Raw genomic sequence first — 24,851 nt, 5'->3', positions numbered from 1 at the left:
TGCCCCCTCTCCCCACTGTTGTTTGCGCTGGCTATAGAGCCGTTGGCAATTGCTCTGAGAGCCTCAAGGGTCTGGAGGGGGCTGGTCCGGGGGAGGGTGGAGCACAGGGTTTCGCTCTATGCGGATGCCCTGCTTCTGTATGTATCGGACCCAATAGAGGGGATGGAAGAAATCATGAGGATTCGAGGGGAATTTGGCCGGTTTTCAGGGTATAAGCTAAATATGGGGAAAAGTGAGATGTTTGCGGTCCAGGCAAGGGGACAGGAGAGGCGATTGGGAGAGCTGATGTTTAGATTAGTAGGGGGAAGCTTTAGATACCTAGGCATTCAAGTGACGCAGGAATGGGACCGGCTGCATAAATTAAATCTGGCCCGGCTAGTGGATCAAATGAAGGACAATTTTCGGAGATGGGACGAGCTTCCGTTGTCATTAGCTGGGAGGGTGCAGACGGAGAATATGACGGTCCTCACGAGATTCCTGTTCGTGTTTCAATGTCTCCCCATCTTTATTCCGCGGTCCTTTTTTAAACGGGTCAACAAAGTGATCACTGGCTTCGTCTGGGCGGGCAAGACCCCGCGGGTAAGGAAGGTAATGCCTGAGCGGAGTCGGGGAGAGGGCGGGCTGGCGCTGCCAAATTTTAGTAACTGTTAATGGGCGGCGAATATAGCCATGATCAGGAAGTGGGTGGTGGGGGAGGGGTCGGCATGGGAGCGTTTTGGAGGCGGCTTCATGCAAGGGCACCAGTCTGGGGGCGTTGGTAACTGCGCCACTGCCATCCCCGCTGGCACGGTACTCCACCAGTCCCGTGGTGGTGGCGGCCCTGAGAGCCTGGGGCCAAGGGAGGAGGCATATGGGAGCAGAAGGAGCATCGGTCTGGTCCCCAATCTGTAATAATCACCGGTTTGCCCCGGGAAGTATGGATGGGGGAGTCCGGATATGGCGGAGAGCTGGGATTGAGAGGATGGGGGATATGTTTATAGAGGGGAGCTTTCCGAGTATGAGGGCGCTGGAGGAGAAGTTTGGGTTGGCGAGGGGAAACAAATTCAGGTATCTGCAGGTGCGGGACTTCCTCCGTAAACAGGTGTCAACCTTCCCACTCCTACCGCTAAGGGGGAGTCAGGACAGGGTCGTTTCCAGAGGGTGGGTAGGAGAAGAGAGCGTCTCGGACATTTACAAGGAGCTTATGGGGTCGGAGGAGACACAGACCGAGGACCTGAAGCGCAAGTGGGAGGCGGAGCTGGGGGGAGAGATAGAGGATGGTCTATGGGATGATGCGTTGAGCAGAGTGAACGCATCCGCAACATGTGCCAGGCTCAGCCTGATACAATTTAAAGTCGTCAACCGGGCTCACATGACAGTGGACCGGATGAGCAGATTCTTTGGGGTGGAAGAGAGGTGTGTAAAATGTGCAGGAGGCCCACGAACCATGTCCACATGTTCTGGGCATGTCCGAAGCTTAGGGGATTTTGGCAGAGGTTTGCAGTTGTCATGTCCACGGTGTTAAAAACAAGGGTGGCGCTGAGTCTAGAGGTGGCGATTTTCGGGATGTCGGAAGACCCGGGAATCCAGGAGGAGAAAGAGGCAGACGTTCTGGCCTTTGCTTCCCTGGTAGCCTGGAGACGGATACTGCTAGCTTGGAGGGACTCAAAGCCCCCGAAGTCGGAGACCTGGCTATCGGACATGGCGAGCTTTATCTGTTGGAGAAAACCAAGTTCCCCTTGAGAGGGTCACTGTTAGGGTTCGCCCGGAGGTGGCAACCGTTCGTCGACTTCTTCGCGGAAAATTAATCGTCAGCAGAAGGGGGGGTTAGTTTAGCTTAGAGTAGGGGGTTAATAAAGGTGGGACCTGTAAGGGAGGGAGACGGCTTTTGCACTATGTTTATAGTTTACATTGTTTATTTTGTTGTTGTTATAATACAAAAAAATACATCAATAAAATGTTTATTAAAAAAAAAAAGAATGCTCTTTCAGAGGGTCGGTGCAGCCCCGATGGGCCGAATGGCCTCCTTCTGCACTGTAGGGTTTCTATGGATACATATTAGCCAGGGCAAAGGGGAAAACCCCTCTGGTCTCTTTCAAAGTAACGGCGGACGAAGCCTTGCGGTTTAATGTTTCAGCTAAAAGGTGACGCCTCCAGCAGTGCAATAGTCCTGCAGCACCGCGTTGGGGGGAATCCACCTGGATTCTGTGCTCAGCCCCCTGGAGGGGGACTGGAATCCCTGATCTCCTAAGCCAAGGACAAGTTGCATGCGGCAGGTTGTCAGAGACAAAGGGGTTAAACGCAGGTGAAATGAAAGAAATGAAAAATCGCTTACCGTCACAAGTAGGCTTCAAATGAAGTTACCGTGAAAAGCCCCTAGTCGCCACATTCCGGCGCCTGTTCGGGGAGGCTGTTGCAGGAATTGAACCGTGCTGCTAGCCTGCCTCGGTCCGCTTTAAAAGCCAGCGATTTAGCCCTGTGCTAAACCAGCTACAAATAAAGCTCTTGAACCTCTGCAACCCTCTCTTCCCGTAAATCTTACTTTAAGTTCACCTTTGGTCTGACAACAAACAAAAGGCATGGTGGGGTGGGGGGGGGGGGGGGGGGGGTGTCAGTAGGAGGTCAGCCGAGATCCCTTACCTTCCTTTGGCTTTGGACGCCTTTCCTCTACCGCTGGGCTCACAGACTGCAAGACGCACCAGAACAGGCAGCAAAGAGGCAGACGACCCGGCAGAACCATGGCTGACAGTATCTGAGCTTGTTCTTGGGCAAAACCTGGGCGCGTGTCCCAGAGTGAATCACATTCTAATTTTACTCAGGGAGGTCAGATCCCAAGTTAGTGCCCAGGGGGCGTGGGGAGCAGCCAACAACACCAAAATGACTAATAAAGTTTCCTTCCAAGAGCAGTTTTTCTTTAACTTAGAATTCCTGCGAATTCTTTCTGTTACTCTAGTGCAGGAGCAGATCTCTCGCCTCTGGTTCTGGTTTTGTGCTCCCAGCACCTTCCGTGAAATCTCATCGCTTTTTTTCCTTTGAAATCTAATCACCCGTCGATCGATCCTCAATGACAAGGGTACGTTTGTGGGGGTCAGGTTCAGGCTAAGTCCCGGGCTCATACACGAAGATAAAGAAACTTGCATTTCTATAGCACCACCCCCCTCCCCTCCCCCCCTCCCCTCCCCCCCAGTAGTCTCAGGAAGGGGCGTCCCCAAAGAGGCTTACAACTGAAATGAAAATGAAAATCGCTTATTGTCACAAGTAGGCTTCAAATGAAGTTTCTGTGAGAAGCCCCCTAGTCGCCACATTCCGGCGCCTGTTCGGGGAGGCCGGTACGGGAATCGAACCGCGCTGCTGGCCTGCTTTCAAAGCCAGCCATTTAGCCCTGTGCTAAACCAGCCCCGACTGATGAGACACTTCTGTAAACGCAGCGGCTAATGTGTGTTATGGGCAGGGGTTTAGAGAACCCCAAAGTGTATCATGGAGTTCACCTGACCCTCAACTTTTACTAGATTGTGGTATGGGGAGCACACGGCCCACTCTACAGGTGTGGGACAGCAGAAAAGGAAAAGTATTTTTTAAAGCAAAACAATGTTTATTCTATGAACTCAAGTTAACCTTTTTAAAACATACAGTGAACACCTTAACAACCATTAATTCAAATACAACCCCCAAAGAATACAACACTAAGTAATCCTTTAAGCTTTCCTTTTAACATCCATATGACCTAAAAACAAAACCTTTAACAGAAGCACGTCAGGTTAAAGTCACTACTGAAAACATTTATAATTCTGAATTCACCAAATGATCAAGAGATAGTCTTTTGATGGCAGAGAGGCCTTTCACGACAGAAAAACTGATGTGAAAGAGCCACGTGTTCCTAGCCTTCAGGGGGATAGCAGTGACCCGTCGGGAGGCTCGCAGCTTTTCCTGCAGATACGGGCCACCGCTCGTCCTGGTCAGAGGCGGCGCATGCACACGGCGGTGGCCTCCAGCGGACGCGCCGTCCTCTATGGCGGACACAGACCGCAGAACTGGACCTCCCAAATCATGCCCCCGATCGGCCGCGCGTCCGACACGGAGCGCCCACCCAAAATTAGCCCGGTGCCGTATAAGTCCCACCCCACTGCCCTCCGATCAGCCCACCCTTGACCATGGCAGCCGCGGACTGAGTCCACAGCCGTCTCCCAACCGGCAAGACCATGTCAGATCCACGCCGTCGGGAATTCGGCTGGTCAGGGGCGGAGAATGGCGGGGCAGGCCTCCAGCAATGGCTGCAGGGCCCAGGAATTGGGGAACCGGCGCCGGTGCCGATTCCGTGCGCGGAAATGAATTACCCGCCCCGGCACCGATTTCGGCGTCAGGGCACGGAGAATCCAGCCCAATATATCTGGGGGGGGGGGGGGGGTTTGATTTAGTTGAAGGATTAAATCGGAACACAGGCTTTATGAGCAGGAATACGCTGTACGAGCAGGAATACGCTGTACAGCCATTCGATAAGATAATGGCTGGTCTGTGTGGGGTCTCAACTCTGTCATGTGAGAGTACCTTTAAGAAATGGGTGTTTATTACTGCAGTGATGTCAGAGAGTGGGTGGAGCTGGACTGTCTGTCAGCTTTTTACTTTCGTTTCAGGCTGTTTGCTGCAGGGTGTGTTTTAGTTTCGTTCTCAGAGCTGCAGTCACAGCCAGAAGGTGTGTGAATCTCTCTCTGTAATCTAAAGACTGAAAATCAATCCTGGTGATTTAAAACTAATAACAGTTGTGACTTTAGCCTGATGTGCTTCTGGTAAAAGGTGTTTTAAGTCTTCTGGGTGTTAAAAGAAAAGCTTAAAGGATTACTTGGTGTTGTATTCTTTGGGGGTTGTATTTGAATTGATGGTTGCTAAGATGTTCACAGTCTGTTTTAAAAAGGTTAACTTGAGTTCATAGAAAAAACATTGTTTTGCTTTAAAAAATACTTTTCCATTTCTGCTGTACCACACCTGTAGAGTGGGCCGTGTGCTCCCCATACCACAATCTAGTAAAAGTTGTGGGTCAGGTGAACTCCATGATACAATTTGGGGTTCTCGAAACCCTGGCCCATAACAACTCCAACTTTCTGTTTTCCCCCCCCAATTGGCGGCGCGGTGGCACAGTGGTTAGCGCTGTTGCTTCACGGCGCCAGGGTCCCAGGTTCGATTCCCGGCTTGGGTCACTGTCTGCATGGAGTCTGCACGTTGTCCCCCGTGTCTGGTTTCCTCCCGGTGCTCCGGTTTCCTCCTAAAAGTCCCGAAAGAAGTGCTGTTAGGTGAATTGGACATTCTGAATTCTCCGTGTGTGTACCCGAACAGGCGCCGGAGTGTGGCGACGAGGGGATTTCCACAGTAACATCACTGCAGTGTTAATGTGAGCCTACTTGTGACAATAAAGAGTATTATTTTAACCTTTGACACCCTTGTCTGTTAAAATTGGTCTTAACTCTACTTTGAATAAACTCAATACTCTGTTGCATGTTCAGTCGGTACAAAGATACAGGGAAAACCCCACGCTGAGAGCTCATTTCATGTTTGCTTTGACACAGTTCTCTGTCCAGTCCACAACTGATTCTAGTCTCAGGTTGCATGTCCCTTTACTGTGGCCGGTACTGTTTCCGAGCCCCACATTAACCCTCGCTCAATCACAAACCCTTGTACTACATAACTGCTCTTTGCGGAAGACAATTCCACAGAATAACTGCCCTCTGATAAATAATTCTCCTCATGAAATGAAAATCGCTTATTGTCACAAGTAGGCTTCAAATGAAGTTACCGTGAAAAGCCCCTAGTCGCCACATTCCGGCGCCTGTTCGGGGAGGCTGGTACGGGAATTGAACCGTGCTGCTGGCCTGCTTTCGAAGCCAGCGATTTAGCCCTGTGCTAAAACCAGCCCCATCTATGTCTAGATGAAGCATGCGGCGCAGTGGTTAGCACCGGGACTACGCGCTGAGGACCCGGGTTCAAATCCCGGCTCTGGGTCACTGTCCCTGTGGAGTTTGCACATTCGCCCTGTGTCTGCGTGCGTTTCACCCCCACAACCCAAAGATGTGCAGGGTAGATGGTTTGGCCACACTAAATTGCCCCATAATTGTAAAGAAAATTGGGTACTCAGAATTTAAAAAAAAATCTTTGTCTACATCTTATTCTACAGTTGTGTCCCCGTTTTAGCTTCTCCCACAAGTGGAAACACCCTCTTGGTATCCACCCTATCAAGTTCCCTCAGGATCTTACATGTTTCAATAATGTGTTTCGGTGCGGAGTCTGCACGTTCTCCCCCCTGTGTGTGCGTGGGTTTCCTCCGGGTGCTCCGGTTTCCTCCCACAGACCAAAAATGTGCAGGTTGGGTGGATTGGGCATGATAAAATTGCCCCTTAGTGTCCAAAGATGTGTAGGGTGTAGATTGAGTTACAGGGACAGGGCAGGGGAGTGGGCCCTATTTTGTGAGAGCCACGAAGAATCCAGCACGAGTTTGTAGAAAGTCACTTTATTCCCAACAACATGTGCACAGTACAAGTAGCTCACTCTCTCTAGCTGACACCACACTGGCTAGCTCTACTCATACAGCTGCACTGCTAACAATTGCCCCACCCCCTCATTGGGGAGCTCATATTCCCCAAGGAACATGGGGTAATCAGCTGTCCCCAGCCAATAGGATCTGGCAAGGTTACAACAGCCGAGGCAGGGTGGTCTTTCAGAGGGCTGGTGCAGACTCGATGGGCCGAATGGCCTCCTTCTGCGTTGTAGGGATTCTATGATTGTAAGATCACCACCCATTCTTCCAAAGTCCAAAGATGTGCAGGTTAGGTGGATTGGCCATGATCAATGCGCAGGGTTATGGGGATAGGGCAGGGGGAGTGGGCCTGGGTAGGGCGCACCTTCGGAGGGCCGGTGCAGACTCGATGGGCTGAATGGCCTCCTTCTGCGCCATAGGGATCCTACCCAACCCGTTCAACCGTTACTTCGTAAGCTGAGCCGCTCAAACCAGGAATGAGTCAAGTGCTGGTTCCCGGGACACTGGGGAGAATTTCCTGCTTCTCTTATTTGAAATAGTGTTTCAGGATCTTTCGCGTGAAATTGGGAGGACAGACGGCCTTCCTCCTGCGCCGTCCTGGCTCTATGAACGCTGTGATCTGCTGAGGTAGCACAGAGTGGAAATGGAACCTTGGGTCGGGTATAGTTCAGACACCTTAACTGGCTAGCCTCTGTCCGTTGTGAGAGAGAGCATTCAGCAACTGTCTTGGGACTTAATCCAGTGCATAGCTTGTTTCCAAATGAGAAACACAGTGTTTTTAAATACTTTCCTGTGAAGTATTATCTGATTCCGCGAAAGGGCGGATTTCCTGTCATTTAACATGATAAACCTCCCGGCTCTGTGGTGATATGCATCACTGTAAATACACAAGGGGTTAATGTTAATACACCACGACTAAGTAAACACTAGAGGGAGCACCAGAGACGTCATGACATGCGGACATACAGGTAATGAACACATAGAATAGGACACGACCAATGGGCAGTCAAGACACCCAGAGGTGACACTACCACAAGGGGGCATTACACAACCCATATACAAGGACAGGGCACACATGCTCTGTCCCTTTCCACAGGCGACACTTGAGAGTAGGACAGGGGCAGATCAGAAGCATCACATCCACCACGTGACTTAGAGCAACTGGTTAGTTAGACTGAGTTACCATTGCAAGATTAGCAGGAGAGTCGAACTCATAGAGAACTGTGCTAATGGTTCAATAAATCACATTGAACTTAGTTCAACGCCTGGAGTATCTTTTGGTCAAAGCTGCATCGAGTTGCAGCCCGTGTTATCCCAGAGTACGTAACACAACAGACTCTTATGTAGTTATCGAGGATCAAACTCACTCCACATTATTTCTTCTTCTTCAGTCGTGGCAGACGAGCAGTTCGTCCGATTCGGGTCTCCTGAGCGTCCGCCCCTTTCCGTGGCTCCATCATTGGAAGCAGCAAACACTGATAATGCTCAGGTCTTTTTCTCTTCCTTGCAGACACTAAACCTACCTTCATGAACACTCTCCGTGTGGAGTTTGCACATTCTCCCCGCGTCTGCGTGGGTCTCGCCCCCCCCCCCCCCCCCCCCCCCCCAACCCAACCCAAAGATGTGCCTGGTAGGTAGGATTAGCTACGCTAATCTGTCCCTTAATTTGGGGGGGGGGGGGAGAAATTGGGTACGCTAAATTTTTTTTTTTTTTAAATAGGTGGGGGTTACACAAAGAATCTACAGGGGGATTAAGTGGGGGCAAGAGTGTGGGCAAAATCTTAGCAGCTGGAATATAATGTAGGAAAATGTGAAGTTCTGCACTATGGTAGGAAGAATAAAGAAGCTGAGCATTATTTAAATGGAGAGAGCCTGCAGAAAGTTGCAGCACAGAGGGATCTGGGGTCCTCGTGCATAAATCACAAAACGTTAGCCCACAAGTTCAGCAGGCAACTGGGAAAGCAAATTGAATGTTGGTCTCTATGTCAAAGGGATTGGAGTATAAAAATAGGGATGTCCTGCTAAAATTATACAAGGTACTAGTTAGACCTCGAATACTGTGAACAGTATCTGAGGAAAGGGCAGCATGGTAGCACAGTGGGTAGCACAGTTTCTTCACAGCTCCAGGGTCCCGGGTTCGATTCCCAGCTTGAGTCACTGTCTGTGCGGAGTCTGCACGTTCTCCCCCGTGTCTGCGTGGGTTTCCTCCGGGCACTCCGGTTTCCTCCCACAAGTCCCGAAAGACGTATTTATTAGGTGGATTGGACGCGTTAAATTGCCCTTTAGTGTCCAAAAAGGTTGTGTGGGGTTACTGGGTGATGGGGATAGAGTGGAGTGTGCTCTTTCCAAGGGCCGGTGCAGGCTCGATGGGGCGAATGGCCCCCTTCTGCACTGTAAATTCTATGATTCTATGAAAGACTGGCTTTGGAGGCAGACCAGAGAAGGTTCACTGGGTGATTCCCGGGTATGGAGGGATTACCTGATGAGAGGTTATGTAGGTTGGACATAGAACATACAGTGCAGAAGGAGGCTGTTCGGCCCATCGAGTCTGCACCGACCCACTTAAGCCCTCACTTCCACCCTATCCCCGTAACCCAATAACCCCTCCTAACCTTTTTGGTCACTAAGGGCAATTTATCACGGCCAATCCACCTGACCTGCACGTCTTTCGGGACTTGTGGGAGGAAACCGGAGCACCCGGAGGAAACCCACGCAGACACGGGGGGAGAACGTGCAGACTCCGCACAGACAGTGACCCAGCGGGGAATCGAACCTGGGACCCTGGCGCTGTGAAGCCACAGTGCTAGCCACTTGTGCTACCGTGCTGCCCTTTCCTCAGATACTGTTCCCAGTATTCTAGTCTAACTAGTGCCTTATACAATTTTAGCAGGGCATCCCTATCATTATACTCCATTCCCTTTGAAATAGAACAGTAAGAAGTCTTACAACACCAGGTTAAAGTCCAACAGGTTTGTTTCGATGTCACTAGCTTTCGGAGCGCTGCTCCTTCCTCAGGGGAAGGAGCAGCGCTCCGAAAGCTAGTGACATCGAAACAAACCTGTTGGACTTTAACCTGGTGTTGTAAGACTTCTTACTGTGCTCACCCCAGTCCAACGCCGGCATCTCCACATCATGGCTTTGAAATAGAGACCAACATTCAATTTGCTTTCCCAATTATGAACTTGTGGGCTAGCTTTTTGTGATTTAGGCACGAGGACCCCCAGATCCCTCTGTGCTGCAACTTTCTGCATGCTCTCGCCATTTGAATAATACTCAGCTTCTTTATTCTTCCTACCACAGGGTCTGTACTCACTGGAGTTTAGAAGAATCAGTGAGGGATTCAAGGGTTATGGGGATATGGCGGGAAAGTGGAATTGAGGATTATCACATCAACGATGACCTTATTGAACGGCGGAGCAGACTCGATGGGCCAAATGGCCCACGTCTCAAGGTCTTATATTCGTCATTGGGTCACAATTCTGCTGACTACCATGTCTAGGACCAGTGAAACAGGAACAAAAGTGTGAGGTGCCTTCAGCCCCTTGAGTCACTTATAAAAAGCAGAAAGTGCGGAGGCCTATTTTTTTTGACAGGCGCAGAGGACGAGGAGAAGGGGTCATGGGTCTGAAAACGACGCAATGCTGATCTCCCACCTTCTCGAGGAATGAGGAAGGACGTTGCTGTAATCTCGGGTCCAGCTGCATGTGGTTTCCGTTTTCCACTCGTTCAGCCGAAGGGAGGTGACTCAATCCTTTCACTTCACTATTGCATTCACCCTCCTCTTCCTGTGAGCGTTTCGAGTCACCCTTCACATGGGACGCGTTTCCCACGTTTATTATTTGCCCGTGGGAATCGCAGGCTGGGCCAGCATTTATTGCCCAGCCCCAATTTCTCTCGAGGGGGCAGATAAGAGTCGACCACATGGCTGTGGGGTCTGGAGTCACATGTAGGCCAGATCGGGTAAGGACGGCAGATTTCCTTCCCTCAAGGACATCAGTGGACTTCCGGGTGCGGCGATGACTAGCTGAGTCGCACATTTCGGCAGCTCCCGGTGAAACGGACTTTTGGGCTCTTGATAGGAGCCCCAACGGCAATTTTGACGGCTAAAAACACTGTGCGGTAAACCAGAAGGGATGCGGATGAAAAAAGGAGGAGAAAGTGGCCGGATTGCAGTGGATCCTTTAGAACAGCGGCAAGGAAGGCAAGCAAAAACCAAGATGGCGTCGGAAGGTGGCAGTTTAACATGGGGCCCTGAACAACAAGAGTTCTTGAAATGCTGTGTGGAAGAGCTCAAAAAGGAAATGAAGAAAGAGCTGCTGGCCCCGATACTACAGGCGATCGAAGGGCTAAAGGAGGAACAAAAGACCCAGGAGCGGGAGCTTCGGGTCGTGAAGGCAAAGGCAGCCGAGAATGAGGACGACATACAGGGCCTGGTGGTGAAGACGGAGATGCATGAGGCACATCAGAAACGATGTGTGGAAAGGTTGGAGGCACTGGAGAACAATGCAAGGAGGAACAACCTGAGGATTCTTGGTCTTCCTGAAGGTGTGGAGGGAGCGGACGTCGGGGCATATGTGAGCACGATGCTGCACTCGTTAATGGGAGCGGAGGCCCCGGCGGGTCCGTTGGAGGTGGAGGGAGCATACCGAGTGATGGCGCGAGGACCGAGAGCAGGAGAAATTCCCAGAGCCATAGTGGTGAGATTCCTCCGTTTTAAGGATAAAGAAATGGTCCTTAGATGGGCAAAGAAAACTCGGAGCAGTAAATGGGAGAACGCGGTGATCCGCGTTTATCAAGACTGGAGTGCGGAGGTGGCGAGAAGGAGGGCGAGCTTTAATCGGGCCAAGGCGGTGCTTCATAAAAAGGAGATAAAATTTGGAATGCTGCAACCGGCAAGACTGTGGGTCACATATCGAGGGAGGCACCGCTACTTTGAGACGGTGGATGAAGCGTGGACTTTTATTGTGGAAGAAAAACTGGAATGAGCGGGTTATTAAAAAGAACGTTTGAACAAAGTGGTGGGGCGAATGTGGGGGGCGAAGAGGGGGGTTAAAAAGGGGGGAAAGAGGAGTTTTATGTACTAATCCTGCGATGTGGTAACTTTTCTCTCTTCCACAGGTGGTGATGGGGGGAGGAGGGAAGGTGGAGGAGATGGGGCGTTGGCCATTGGGGGCGGGGCCAAGGGAGAAGCGCGGGCTTGGTTCCCGTGCTATGATAATCATAGCGGGAATAGAGAAGCAGGAAGGAGGGGGCGTCGCACGGTGCGAGCCGAGGTCACGGGGGGAAGCCGAGGTCGGCCAGAGTTTGCTGACTTCTGGGAGCAACATGGGGGGAGTAATTACGCTAGCAGGGGATCTAGCGGGGGGGGGGTGGGAGGGGGGAATTACTGGGTTGCTGCTGCTGGGGGGGGGGGGGGGGGAGCTGGTATGGGAGGGGATGGGCGGGGGGCACCGCCTGGGGGAGATACAGCTGCGTGGGAACCGGGTGAGGAGCTGGAAAAAGGGGATGGCTAATCGACAAGGGGGGGGGTAGGAAGCCCCCCCAACCCGGCTGATCACGTGGAACGTGAGAGGGCTGAACGGGCCGATAAAGAGGGCACGGGTACTCGCACGCCTTAAGAAACTGAAGGCAGATGTGGTTATGTTACAGGAAACGCACCTGAAACTGATAGACCAGGTTAGCCTACGCAAAGGATGGGTGGGGCAGGTGTTCCATTCGGGGCTAGATGCGAAAAACAGGGGGGTGGCTATATTAGTGGGGAAGCGGGTAATGTTCGAGGCAAAGACTATAGTGGCGGATAACGGGGGCAGATACGTGATGGTGAGTGGCAAACTACAGGGGGAGACGGTGGTTTTGGTAAACGTATATGCCCCGAACTGGGATGATGCCAATTTTATGAGGCGGATGCTAGGACGCATTCCGGACCTAGAGATGGGAAAGCTGATAATGGGGGGAGATTTTAATACGGTGTTGGAACCAGGGCTGGATAGGTCGAAGTCCAGGACTGGAAGGAGGCCGGCAGCAGCCAAGGTACTTAAAGATTTTATGGAGCAGATGGGAGGTGTAGACCCGTGGAGATTGAGCAGACCTAGGAGTAAGGAGTTTTTGTTTTTCTCCTATGTCCATAAAGTCTACTCGCGAATAGACTTTTTTGTGCTGGGAAGGGCGTTGATCCTGAAGGTGAGGGGAACGGAGTATATGGCTGTAGCCATTTCGGATCACGCTCCACACTGGGTGGACTTGGAGATAGGGGAGGAAACAGGAGGGCGCCCACCCTGGAGAATGGACATGGGACTAATGGCAGATGAGGGGGTGTGTCTAAGGGTGAGGGGGTGCATTGAAAAGTACTTGGAACTCAATGATAATGGGGAGGTCCAGGTGGGAGTGGTCTGGGAGGCGCTGAAGGCGGTGGTTAGAGGGGAGCTGATATCAATAAGGGTACATAAAGGGAAGCAGGAGAGTAAGGAACGGGAGCGGTTGCTGCAAGAACTTTTGAGGGTGGACAGACAATGTGCGGAAGCACCGGAGGAGGGACTGTACAGGGAAAGGCAAAGGCTACATGTAGAATTTGACTTGCTGACTACGGGCACTGCAGAGGCACAATGGAGGAAGGCGCAGGGTGTACAGTACGAATATGGGGAGAAGGCGAGCAGGTTGCTGGCACACCAATTGAGGAAAAGGGGAGCAGCGAGGGAAATAGGGGGAGTGAGGGATGAGGAAGGAGAGATGGAGCGGGGAGCGGAGAGAGTGAATGGAGTGTTCAAGACATTTTATAAAAAATTATATGAAGCTCAACCCCCGGATGGGAGGGAGAGAATGATGGGCTTTTTGGATCGGCTGGAATTTCCCAAGGTGGAAGAGCAGGAAAGGGTGGGACTGGGAGCACAGATCGAGGTAGAAGAAGTGGTGAAAGGAATTAGGAGCATGCAGGCGGGAAAGGCCCCGGGACCGGATGGATTTCCAGTCGAATTCTATAGAAAATATGTGGACTTGCTCGCCCCGGTATTGACGAGGACCTTTAATGAGGCAAAGGAAAGGGGACAACTGCCCCCAACTATGTCTGAAGCAACGATATCGCTTCTCTTAAAGAAGGAAAAGGACCCGCTACAATGCGGGTCCTATAGACCTATTTCCCTCCTAAATGTAGATGCCAAGATCCTGGCCAAGGTAATGGCAATGAGAATAGAGGAATGTGTCCCGGGGGTGGTCCACGAGGACCAAACTGGGTTTGTGAAGGGGAGACAGCTGAACACGAATATACGGAGGCTGTTAGGGGTAATGATGATGCCCCCACCAGAGGGGGAAACGGAGATAGTAGTGGCGATGGATGCCGAGAAAGCATTTGCTAGAGTGGAGTGGGATTATTTGTGGGAGGTGTTGAGGAGATTTGGTTTTGGAGAGGGGTATGTTAGATGGGTGCAGCTGTTGTATAGGGCCCCGATGGCGAGCGTGGTCACGAATGGACGGGGATCTGCATATTTCCGGCTCCATAGAGGGACAAGGCAGGGATGCCCTCTGTCCCCATTATTGTTTGCACTGGCGATTGAGCCCCTGGCGATAGCGTTGAGGGGTTCCAAGAAGTGGAGGGGAGTACTTAGAGGAGGAGAAGAACACCGGGTATCTTTGTATGCGGACGATTTGTTACTATATGTGGCAGACCCGGCGGAGGGGATGCCAGAAATAATGCGGATACTTGGGGAGTTTGGGGATTTTTCAGGGTATAAATTGAACATGGGGAAAAGTGAGTTGTTTGTGGTGCATCCAGGGGAGCAGAGTAGAGAAATAGAGGACCTACCGTTGAGGAAGGTAACAAGGGACTTTCGTTACCTGGGGATCCAGATAGCCAAGAATTGGGGCACATTGCATAGGTTAAATTTAACGCGGTTGGTGGAACAAATGGAGGAGGATTTCAAGAGATGGGATATGGTATCCCTGTCACTGGCAGGGAGGGTGCAGGCGGTTAAGATGGTGGTCCTCCCGAGATTCCTCTTTGTGTTTCAGTGCCTCCCGGTGGTGATCACAAAAGCTTTTTGCGAGGCAACAGGTGAGGGAATTCCCGCAGCTCCCGACACAAGAGGTGCAGGACAGAGTGATCTCAAAGACATGGGTGTGGGATGGTAAGGTGTCAGATATATATAGGGAAATGAGGGACGAAGGGGAGACTATGGTAGATGAACTAAAAGGGAAATGGGAAGAAGAGCTGGGGGAGGAGATCGAGGAGGGGCTGTGGGCAGATGCCCTAAGCAGGGTAAACTCATCGTCCTCATGTGCCAGGCTAAGCCTGATTCAGTTTAAGGTATTACACAGGGCGCATATGACTGGAGCACGGCTCAGTAAATTTTTTGGGGTGGAGGATAGGTGTGCGAGGTGCTCGAGAAGCCCAGCGAATCATACCCATATGTTTTGGTCATGCCCGGCACTACAGGGGTTTTGGATGGGGGTGACAAAGGTGCTTTCAAAAGTAGTAGGGGTCCGGGTCGAACCAAGCTGGGGGTTGGCTATATTTGGGGTTGCACAAGAGCCGGGAGTGCAGGAGGCGAGAGAGGCCGATGTTTTGGCCTTTGCGTCCCTAGTAGCCCGGCGTAGGATATTGCTAATGTGGAAAGAAGCCAAGCCCCCGGGGGTGGAGACCTGGATAAATGACATGGCAGGGTTTATAAAGTTAGAGCGGATTAAGTTCGTCCTAAGGGGGTCGGCTCAAGGGTTCACCAGGCGGTGGCAAACCTGGGACCCTAGATCCCTGGTTTACTCGTCCAGTGGCAATAACACTATGCCACCGCCTCCCGCCACACATTCCCCTTTTACAGTGAAAAAGACTCAGATTCCGACAAATCTATGACGCCTTTTAACAGCTTCACAATTGTCCCAAGACACACTCCCTCAGTATTGCCCTCGGATTCTGTGCCGCCGCCTCTAATTTCGGACGGGGCCCCCTCTGGATTTACAGATGTGAGCGCTAAACTGAAGCCGTGCCCGTCTACTCTCAATGTTCATTAAAATATTTCTACTCTCCTTTTTTCACATTTTCTCCCAAATTTGCACCCAACAATAAACAATAATCAGTAACAAATATGTCAATCCCCATATCAACGACGATTCCATCCTCCCACCAAGCATGTTAACATAAACAAATGGCAAAAAGGAATCAGGAATCGCACATAGTCATCATTAACACACACAGCCCCCCCCAACGTCAATGTGATCCAATTATCAAAAGTGCATAATGAATAACGCCCATGAATTGCAGAACCCCTCCCCCCAGTTCAAATTTGACCTTCCATCATTTTATTTTGCTAATTGTTTTAACAGGATTTGTGCTGCTTTCAGTGGACAGGGGAAGCCTGTTTCACAATTCAAGTTTCCACACTGTTGGGTGGCTGCCAGTGCTGTACTGGAACAGCTTGAGCAGGGGCATGCCTAGTTCTCGAGAGCAAGTCTTCAACATGATTGACTGGATGTTGACAGGGCCCCAGAGCCTTTGCAGCATCCAGTTGCCTTCAGTCTTCTCTTGATAGCACGTGGAGCGAATCAGGTTGGCTGAAGGTCGGCATCTGCCACGCTGCAGACTGCAGGATAACGGAGGGTTGGTGTTTTTACCACAAAGGACCCTTCTCGGGAGGTGGTCACCCGTTTGCAAGATTCCGTCGAGGAAGCCCTGGCGTGTTACTGCAGCGCACATTGTAAGTAACTCACCTCCTGACTCCTCAAACCCTGTCCACCGTCTACAAGTCAGGAGTGCGAGGGAATACTCTCCACTCGCCTGGATGAGCGCAGCTCCCAACAACACTCGAGAAGCTCGACACCATCCAGGACAAAGCAGCCCCGCTCGATCGACACGCTAACCACAAACATTCACTCCCTCCACCCCCGACGCACAGCGGCAGCCGTGTGCGCAGTCTACAAGACTACAAGCCACTCGCTCCTTCGCCAGCACCTTCCAAACCCGCCACCTCTACCGTCTAGAAGGACGAGGGCAGCAGCAGACGCACGGGGGGAACACCACCGCCTGCAAGTTCCCCCCCCCGCCCTCCGAGCCGCTCGCCATCCCGACTCGGAAATATATCGGCCGTCCCTTCGCCGTGGCTGGGGTCAAAACCCTGGGAACTCCCTCCCTAACAGCACTGTGGGTGTACTTACACCGCACGGCGGGTTCAAGATGGCGGCTCACCCACCGCCTTCTCAAGGGGCAATTAGGGATGGGGCAACAAATGCTGTGCCTAGGACCTAGCCAGCGACTCCCGAAACCCGTGAATGAAAAAAAAAAACACACGGCAGGAAAGGTGACTTCAAGAAGATGGCAGTAAACTGAGAGAAATCATACAGTCTCCATATTTTATTTTACTTTTTTTTCTTTTAAAATCAGAAATTTATATTCTACATAATACAGTACAAGATTGTCAGCTCCGTTTCGCATTCAAGTAAAAGTCCTCAAAACCTCTCCCGGTTTCTTGTAATACAATCTCTCGTCAGGAAAATAGTTACTTTTAGAAAATATATATCGCTCGATTTACAAACATTTCCCGCAGTTCTAGTGTTAGAAAAAATATCTACTTTTGGATAGCTGAGAGGACCGAATTCCTCGGCAAAGGTTAACTCAACGTCTTTTTTGTTTCGGTAGTGAGGTCAGAGAGAGGTTGCCGTTGCTGGATTCCGAAATGTTAACTCGCTGGTGACGCGTTGAGCACCGTCAAGGTTCCAGTCACTGCACCTTGGGACATAACAGCTGGGGGGTGAGGGAGGCGGCGCGAGAGACGGGATTAGTAGGCCGCACAGCCTTTCCCCGGGCAGAAAATCAGCCCGGGTGCGACGGGTTCAAGGTGGCCCGGTTCCGCATCACAACGGGGTTCACTACTCGGTGAGGGGGGGGGGGGGGCTAATGCCAGGGTGATGTGGGGCAAAACCTCCTGCCCAGTGGTGTACAATTCTCTTCTAATTGTCAATTGTCCCACGTCAAACGATTTCAGGCACATTACTCTCGCTATGCTCTCGTTTCCAAGTAAATAACAAAACGGGTGTATGCTCCCAGTGTACTTAACTGGGATTGCAGACATAAATAAGCATCGAATGTCGTTTCCCCCACTCACGCCATCCCCCCCCCCCCCCTCCAACCCATACGATTTTCTGAGAGAGAATTAGGGTGACATGCGCATGTCCCCATTGAATTGAGAAAGAGACGGGTTTTATCATAGAATTTACAGTGCAGAAGGAGGCCATTCGGCCCATCGAGTCTGCGCCGGCTCTTGGAAAGAGCACCCTACCCAAGGTCAACACCTCCACCCATAACCCAGTAACCCCACCCAACACTCGGGGCAATTTTGGACACTAAGGGCAATTTATCATGGCCAATCCACCTAACCTGCACATCTTTGGACTGTGGGAGGAAACCGGAGCACCCGGAGGAAACCCTCGCACACACGGGGAGGACGTGCAGACTCCGCACAGACAGTGACCCAAGCCGGGAATCGAACCTGGGACCCTGGAGCTGTGAAGCGATTGTGCTAGCCACAGTGCTACCGTGCTGCCCTCTGGGTCTGCCGTTGGTCTGGCTGGAGGTGGCCCCTGGCCCACCGCGTGTGTGTGTGTTGGGGGGGGGGGGGGGGGGGGGTGGGTGGTGGCTCCGAATGAGGCGTGCTCAGATCAAAAGGAAGGGAAATGTACTTTTCCCGCCTCGTGTTCGCCATCCGAAGGTTCTTGGGAGAAGACCGCGGGAGCAGGAGAAAGGAAGTACTGCTGCCACTTAGCGCAGCCGTCCAAACCGCAGCCCGTCCCCCTCAGGCCTGGTGTTTTACCTCCCCCCCCGCGCCAATTCCTCCCACGTTGATGGTTTGGGGTGGCACTTTTTAAACACGGTTGCTCCTTGGGTGCTGGAGAAAGATTTGAGCTTCACGACAAGGGAGGGAGAGCCGGGCACTGAGCTCCCGGAACGGGCCGGTTAACATCCCCGCCGCCCCAAAAAAAGCAACAAACTGAAAACTCTGCAGGTAACTGGAGCAGCTCCTTCATATCAAAAAGGGTCTGTGGATAATTTAGCTCAGCAAGGCTGGGCGTCCCTTTCTCTGCACATCAACCCTGGAAGTGTTTCGGAGACAGCTGAACGCTACCACAGTGGCGAGGTGGGGGACTGGCTGACGCAGTCTCCCCACACAGACCTCCAGAATTACGACAGGCCAGGTAGCCTTTCTCACCCATACATTTTGCCCTGACTTTGCAAAGCTGCCTTTGTGACCGAAACGTAAATCTCTCTCTCACACACACACACACACACACACACACACACACACACACACACACACACCCAATGACAGAAGTGACTACAAATAACCCAAACAACTGGGCTGATTTATCAATGGGTGACGGGTCTACTACCATTCCTCAGGAACAAGCCCAATCTACGGACTTACCAGGTAGGCCCCCTACATCGCCAGCATTAAGCTGCACTGGTTCAGAATTGGACTTGTTGATTAAAAAATAGCTCTCACTTTGCCTTACGGTTCACCTTCCCGCATACTTGCCGCTCTCTTCAAGCGGGATTCAGAGGTAGGAAATACAAGGCCTGCTCTCCCTCCCGACTCCTCTGCAACAGTGCCTCACCACACACAGACACAGACACACAAAGCACAAACCCCCACACTCATCTCGGCTGCTGAGTTGCACTTGTATTTCCTGCGGCCTGGTTTCTCCCGTCTGAGGTTCCATGGACCCGGGAGGCCTGTGTAAAGGGTCGGGCACCGCCCCCACGCTCCACGGGTGGAATGATTCCTAAATCGGGACATGATCTGCTCGGATCAACTCCAGAATTCACGGAAAGAGGAATTTAAATTCTCAAGAGCCTCCCCCCCCCCCCACCCCGGGTACAAACCTACACACAGAGAGGGAAGGAAAAGCAACGCTCGAACAACCCCTGCCCTCGCATACCTGGAGGGAATGGGCAAGGGCGCCGGGACGACGGACAGACGGCACGTTGAGTGGGTGACGTCCCAAACGATTGAGGGCGGGAGGCCATGGCAATGCAATTCCAATGTCTTTTCTAATATCGCCAGGGAAAGGGTTATTCCCCCCCATTGAAATGTGCCCCCCTCCTCCACTCCGAAAGGGCAGGTCGGGAGGCATTGCCCTGCCAACGTGGACAGACCTCGGCCTTAAAAAGGCGGCCAGCTGGACAAAGACCCGCCACAATCGACACTGCAAAAAAAAAAGTGCCTGCGGTGCCCCAAAAAAACAAGCTCATCGCAACCAATTAGTCAAAAGCCCAGGGTTTGGACTCCATGTCGAAAGACGTTCCAAATTCTGGAATCATCTTCCACTTTGTATAAATGTGGGTGGGGTGGCGAGGGTAAGATGTGGAGGGGGGGGGGGGAACTAGGGCCAATCTTGACACAGTGATTTGGCTGTGTGGAGGTATAGGGATGGGGTTCGGTGAAGGGCAAGTTCAGCATCACACTGGGGCTGTTTATCAATGAGAAGCGGATGGAAAACAGAACATGATTTAGCGGCGAGAGTTGGCAGACTGCTTAAACATGATGCGGCCTGGGTTGGTGAAAAAGAACACCCCGACACGTACGCTTTGTTTCCCCGGGGGCGGGGGGAGTCCGGGGCACTGGTGAGCGAGGGACAAGTCTTTCAAGCGGAGACCTTGTCTGTTCTTTCGGCCTTCCAGTCACAAAACAAAACACAAAAAAAAAAGGAAAATTCCCAAAGTATCCGCAAGCTTCAAGTGCCAATCCCGATTGGGACATTTTCTTCTTCCGTGATCCACAAACAAGACTCCCAAATTCCTGAGACGTTTCCCAATCCATACGCCAGCTCCCAGATGGAGAGTTCCCTGAATGTTAGAGAGAGAGAGGGAGGGGGGGGGGGGGAATATATAACTGGCAAGGTTCCCACCGTTGGGAGAGGTGGGGGGGGGGGGTCAGGTGCAGACTGACGTGCTGGTGTCCGGCTTGGTCATGTGGCAAATGGCTAGACTGCCATAGAACGTGGGATCCGTCATGGGAAAGAGCAGCAGGAAGAAGAGGATGACTCCCAGTAGGTAGAAGAAGAAAATGGTGACCTTCCGGGGGTGATCCAGGGCAGCTCCAATGGCCGGGAATCCCATGTAGTTACAGAAAGAGTGGCACAGGACAGGGCCGATCAGGTGACCTGGAAAACAGAGAGGCTGTCACAGCATTGTTTCACCATAGAACCTCAAAACGTCAGCCGTTCCCTGGTGACAGTAATTCTCAACCTATCCATCCATCCTTAGAACTGTTAACCACGCCCCAGGGACTCCCCGAAACCACCGGCGTTCCTGGGGTATCCCCCGGAAATACCGTTGCTTCCGGGTACCCCTCGAAAGCATTGGCGTCTTTTGGATAAGACATTAAACCCAGGCCCCTCCCTACTCTCGGGAGGTCGAACAGCTGGGGTTCTCCCGGTGCACTGGCCAACATTCATCCCTCAATCCCTCCCGATTCCTGGGAGGGCGGGATTGTTGTAAGAGGAGAGAGTGAGTGAGGGCCTGCATTCACTGGGGCTCAGAAGAATGAGAGGGGATCTCGTGTAAAATTCTGACGGGGCTGGACAGACTGGGGGGGGGGGGGGGGGGGAATGTTGTTTCCGCTGACTGGTGGGGAGGGGGGGGGGGGGGGCGTTCGAGAACAAGGGGTCACGGGGCAGACCATTTCGGGCCTGGATGAGGAGAAGGCTCTTCGCTCAGAGGGTGGCGAAGCTGTGGAATTCTCTACCACAGGAAGACTGTGGAGGCCAAGTCGCTGAACGCTTCCAAGAAAGAAATATAGATTTCTAGACACTAAAGGGGGTACGGGTGAGAGAGCGGGAGTTTGCCGTTGAGGGGGGAGGGTCAGCCATGATCATACTGAATGGCGGAGCAGGCCAGAAGTGCCGAATGGCCTCCGCCTGCTCCTACTTTCTATGTCGCTATCAACGGGATTAAAATAGGCAATCTCATCGCTGTCTGTGGTCGCTGCATAACAATGACCAGACTTGAAAATGATGTGGAGATGCCGGCGTTGCACTGGGGTGGGCATTGTAAGAAGTCTTACAACACCAGATTAAACGCCAACATGTTTATTTGGAATCACGAGCTTTCGGAGCGTAGCTCCCTCCTCAGGTGAACGAAGAGGGGGATTCCACCAACACAGCATATACAGACAAAGTCAATGATGCAAGGTGATACCTTGAATATGAGTCTTTGCAGGTAATTAAGTCTTTACAGGTCCAGACGGTGCGACTGGAGAGAGGGACAATCACAGGTTAAAGCGGTGTGAATTGTCTCAGGCCAGGATAGTTGGGAAGATTTAATAATACCTTTTTATTGTCACAAGTATGAAGTTGCTGTGAAAAGCCCCCTAGTCGCCACATTCCGGCGCCTGTTCGGGTAAGCTCGTACGGGAATTGAACCCGCGCCGCTGGCCTTGTTCTGCATCACAAACCAGCTATCTAGCCCACTGTGCTAAACCAGGATTTCGCAAGCCCAGTCCAGATGGTGGTTGGGCGAATGTAATGAGACATGAATCCAAGATCCCGGTTGAGGTCGTATTCATGCGTACGGAACTTGGCCATCAGTTTCAGAAACCATTCAAGGTATCGTCTTGCATCATTGACTTTGTCTATATATGCTGCGTTTCTGGAACCCACCTCTTCACTCACCTGCTGAAGGAGCTGCGCTCCGAAAGCTAGTGATTCGAAACAAACCTGCTGGACTTTAACCTGGTGTTGTAAGACTTCCTACAGACTTGAAAAGTAATCGATTGGCAGCGAATTCCTTCGGGATGCTCGGGTGTCACGAAAGGCGGCGTGGAAATGCGAAATCTCTCCTTTCATCGAGGTACAGGATGGTGCAAAAGACCAAATGAAATTAAGCAGCGATTCGGATTATATTTCTCAACAAGCTCAGATTCCGTGAGAAGGAATGCACGGATCCCACTGTTAAATCCAAACTTAAATGTATTCTTTTTGAACCGCACAGATTAAATCCCAGGGAGGGATGGGATGCGGGGGGAGTGCATGGCGAGGAGACATCGAGCCTGAAGATTAGAGGAGGGAGGCGAGGTGTTCGGAGAGGCTGGGGATTACTGAGCGGCAGTCCGAGGTGGTGCCGTGAGTTTGGTTCAAACACGAGCGAGGGGGCAGGAAGAGGGGACAGCGGATGTGTGAACAGCAAATGCACACTGACCTGTCCTGATGAAAATAAAGGCTGTGTACGCGCCGAATACTGCAGTGTACGAAAACTGGAAAACTGGGGATAAAGAGAAACAAGCAGTAGTTATTAACCCAAGCGGGACAAATATTAACGGGCCAGTTGATGGGCCGAATGGCCTCCGTCTGCACTGTAGAGATTCTACGTGGTTCCCCCAATGTCCTGTACAACTGTAGCAAAACATCCCGACTTTTATATTCCATTCCCCTTTTAAGAAATTGCAACATTCCATTTGCCTTCCTAATCACTCACTGCACCCGCAGAGTAATGTTTTTGCAAATCATGCACTAGATCACCCAGATCCCTCTGTACCTCGGAGTTCGGCACTCTCCAGTTAAATGATACGCTGCTTTTTTAGTCCTCCTGCCAAAGTGGGGACAACTTTCCCACATTACACTCCACCTATGAACCTTCTGCCCATTCATTTAACCTTTGAAGACCCCTGATATGTCCTCATTAAAACTTACTTTCCTGCACATCTTTGTGTCATCAGCTTTGGATCACAAGGATGTGGTGACGGGGGAGTGGGGCAGGGGGGAGGGATTCTCATTGCTGTGTAGCTTTTAGTCAATCCGTTAAATCTATTGAAGACGACGGGCTGGCACCTGTTAAAAAAATAACCCAATGGAATTTCACACACAGCGAATTCATCACCACAAGAAATCCTCATCGGGAGACCATCGTAAGGGTTGCACAGTGGTCAGCACTGTTGCTTCACAGCGCCAGGGGCCCGGGTTCGATTCCCGGCTTGGGTCACTGTCTGTGCGGAGTCTGCACGTTCTCCCCCCCCCCCGTGCCTGCGTGGGTTTCCTCCGGCTGCTCCGGTTTTCTCCCACAAGTCCCGGAAGACGTGCTTGTTGGGTGAATTGGACGTTCTGAATTCTCCCTCCGTGTACCCGAACAGGCGCCGGAATGTGGCGACGAGGGGGATTTTCACAGTAACTTCATTGCAGTGTTACTGTAAGCCTGCTTGCGACAAGATTAATAAAGATTATTATTATTAACAGCCGGCTGATTCAATAGCGTGCTCTTTACACGCTATTGAATCAGCATTCAATAGGGCCGCACGGTGGCGCAGTGGGTTAGCCCTGCTGCCTCGCGGCGCCGAGGTCCCAGGTTCGATCCCGGCTCTGGGTCACTGTCCATGTGGAGTTTGCACATTTTCCCCGTGTCTGCGTCGGTTTCGCCCCCCACAACACAAAGATGTGCAGGGTAGGTGGATTGAACACGATAAATTGCCCATTAATTGGGAAAAAATGAATTTAGGAAAAAAAAACCAATCAGCATTCAATAATCATGACTGACCCCACTTCATACCCACCCCCAATCCAAGGTGGTCGGTAAAGCCAAAAAGCAAGATACAGAACCTTCCTTTATCGAGAGAGCTGATTGACTTGCTCAGCTTTTCGCCCGCACAACCCGGTGTCCCCGGTTTATACGTGCTCAAAAACAATTCATACCCGTTACTGTGAACCGTCACAACGTAACCGACGAGACATTGACACACCGTGCACAGCGACACAACGCGCGCCTCTACATTCCCCCCCAATCGCTCCTCCCACCCTACCTGCGGAGAGGAAGATCCCCACGACCGTGCCTTGTCTGAACTTCAGGAGTTCGATCACGTGGTGGAAATGCGCTTGAGAGGGGAGGGGGGGGGGGGGGGGCGGGGGAGGGAAGAAAAAGAAATGTCAAACATCCTGGTGGCTTGATAACAGTGAATCGATCTGGGCTACAGTTCCATTCAGGACCTTCGCCCAAGTGGCTAGTCTTCAGGTGCCAGCCGAACGAGTGTTTGACAGGCGGATGGTCGCGAAAGGACACCACCTGACAATGTTCACACCAATGGCCCTTCCAGCAGAATTCCAAGGTTGGGCTCAGCGACAGGGCGCCTGGAAGAGGATTAATTCACCCCCCCCCCCCCCCCCCGCTGATTTAGCGGCATTGAGGCCCTGACGGAGATCGGGAAACTCCCGAGCTGCTGGTTGAACCTCAGGTTTCCCTGGTCGGTGTGCCTCAGCCACTGACGGTCTTAACCTGCTGCGCTGTTGTGAGGTGGTGGCGAGGGATCTGGGAATAGCGTGGGTTTTCCCATTTCGTTAGCCTGCACCAAATCCCATCCATCCCTCTGCTCGCTGGCCTGGTCCAATT

At 51.8% G+C, this 24,851-nt stretch overlaps 2 protein-coding genes across 7 annotated transcripts in view; both read right to left on the bottom strand.

Moving 5' to 3' along the window:
- Nucleotides 1-3,083, bottom strand: part of LOC140399897 (tyrosine-protein kinase receptor UFO-like) — a 49,326-nt gene extending 46,243 nt beyond the window's left edge. For all 3 annotated transcript variants that reach the window (XM_072489376.1, XM_072489377.1, XM_072489379.1), the window contains exon 1: nucleotides 2,620-3,083. In XM_072489376.1, the coding sequence (XP_072345477.1) occupies nucleotides 2,620-2,719 (100 nt within the window). In that variant the 5' untranslated portion in view covers nucleotides 2,720-3,083. The remainder of the gene's footprint in view (nucleotides 1-2,619) is intronic.
- Nucleotides 3,084-16,820: 13,737 nt separating this feature from the next.
- The window catches only part of rce1a (Ras converting CAAX endopeptidase 1a), a 30,594-nt gene continuing 22,563 nt past the window's right edge, over nucleotides 16,821-24,851 (bottom strand). For 3 of the 4 annotated variants that reach the window (XM_072489372.1, XM_072489374.1, XM_072489375.1), the window contains 3 exons: nucleotides 24,268-24,339; nucleotides 22,677-22,739; nucleotides 16,821-20,641 (listed from right to left, as the gene is read on the bottom strand). In XM_072489372.1, coding sequence (XP_072345473.1) covers nucleotides 20,412-20,641; nucleotides 22,677-22,739; nucleotides 24,268-24,339 — 365 coding nt within the window. In that variant the 3' untranslated portion in view covers nucleotides 16,821-20,411. The remainder of the gene's footprint in view (nucleotides 20,642-22,676; nucleotides 22,740-24,267; nucleotides 24,340-24,851) is intronic. The other variant, XM_072489373.1, reaches the window with a different exon arrangement.

Source organism: Scyliorhinus torazame, chromosome 24, assembly GCF_047496885.1.
Source record: "Scyliorhinus torazame isolate Kashiwa2021f chromosome 24, sScyTor2.1, whole genome shotgun sequence".
NCBI classification, from domain to species: domain Eukaryota; kingdom Metazoa; phylum Chordata; class Chondrichthyes; order Carcharhiniformes; family Scyliorhinidae; genus Scyliorhinus; species Scyliorhinus torazame.
This window is presented reverse-complemented; position numbering and strand designations above follow the sequence as displayed.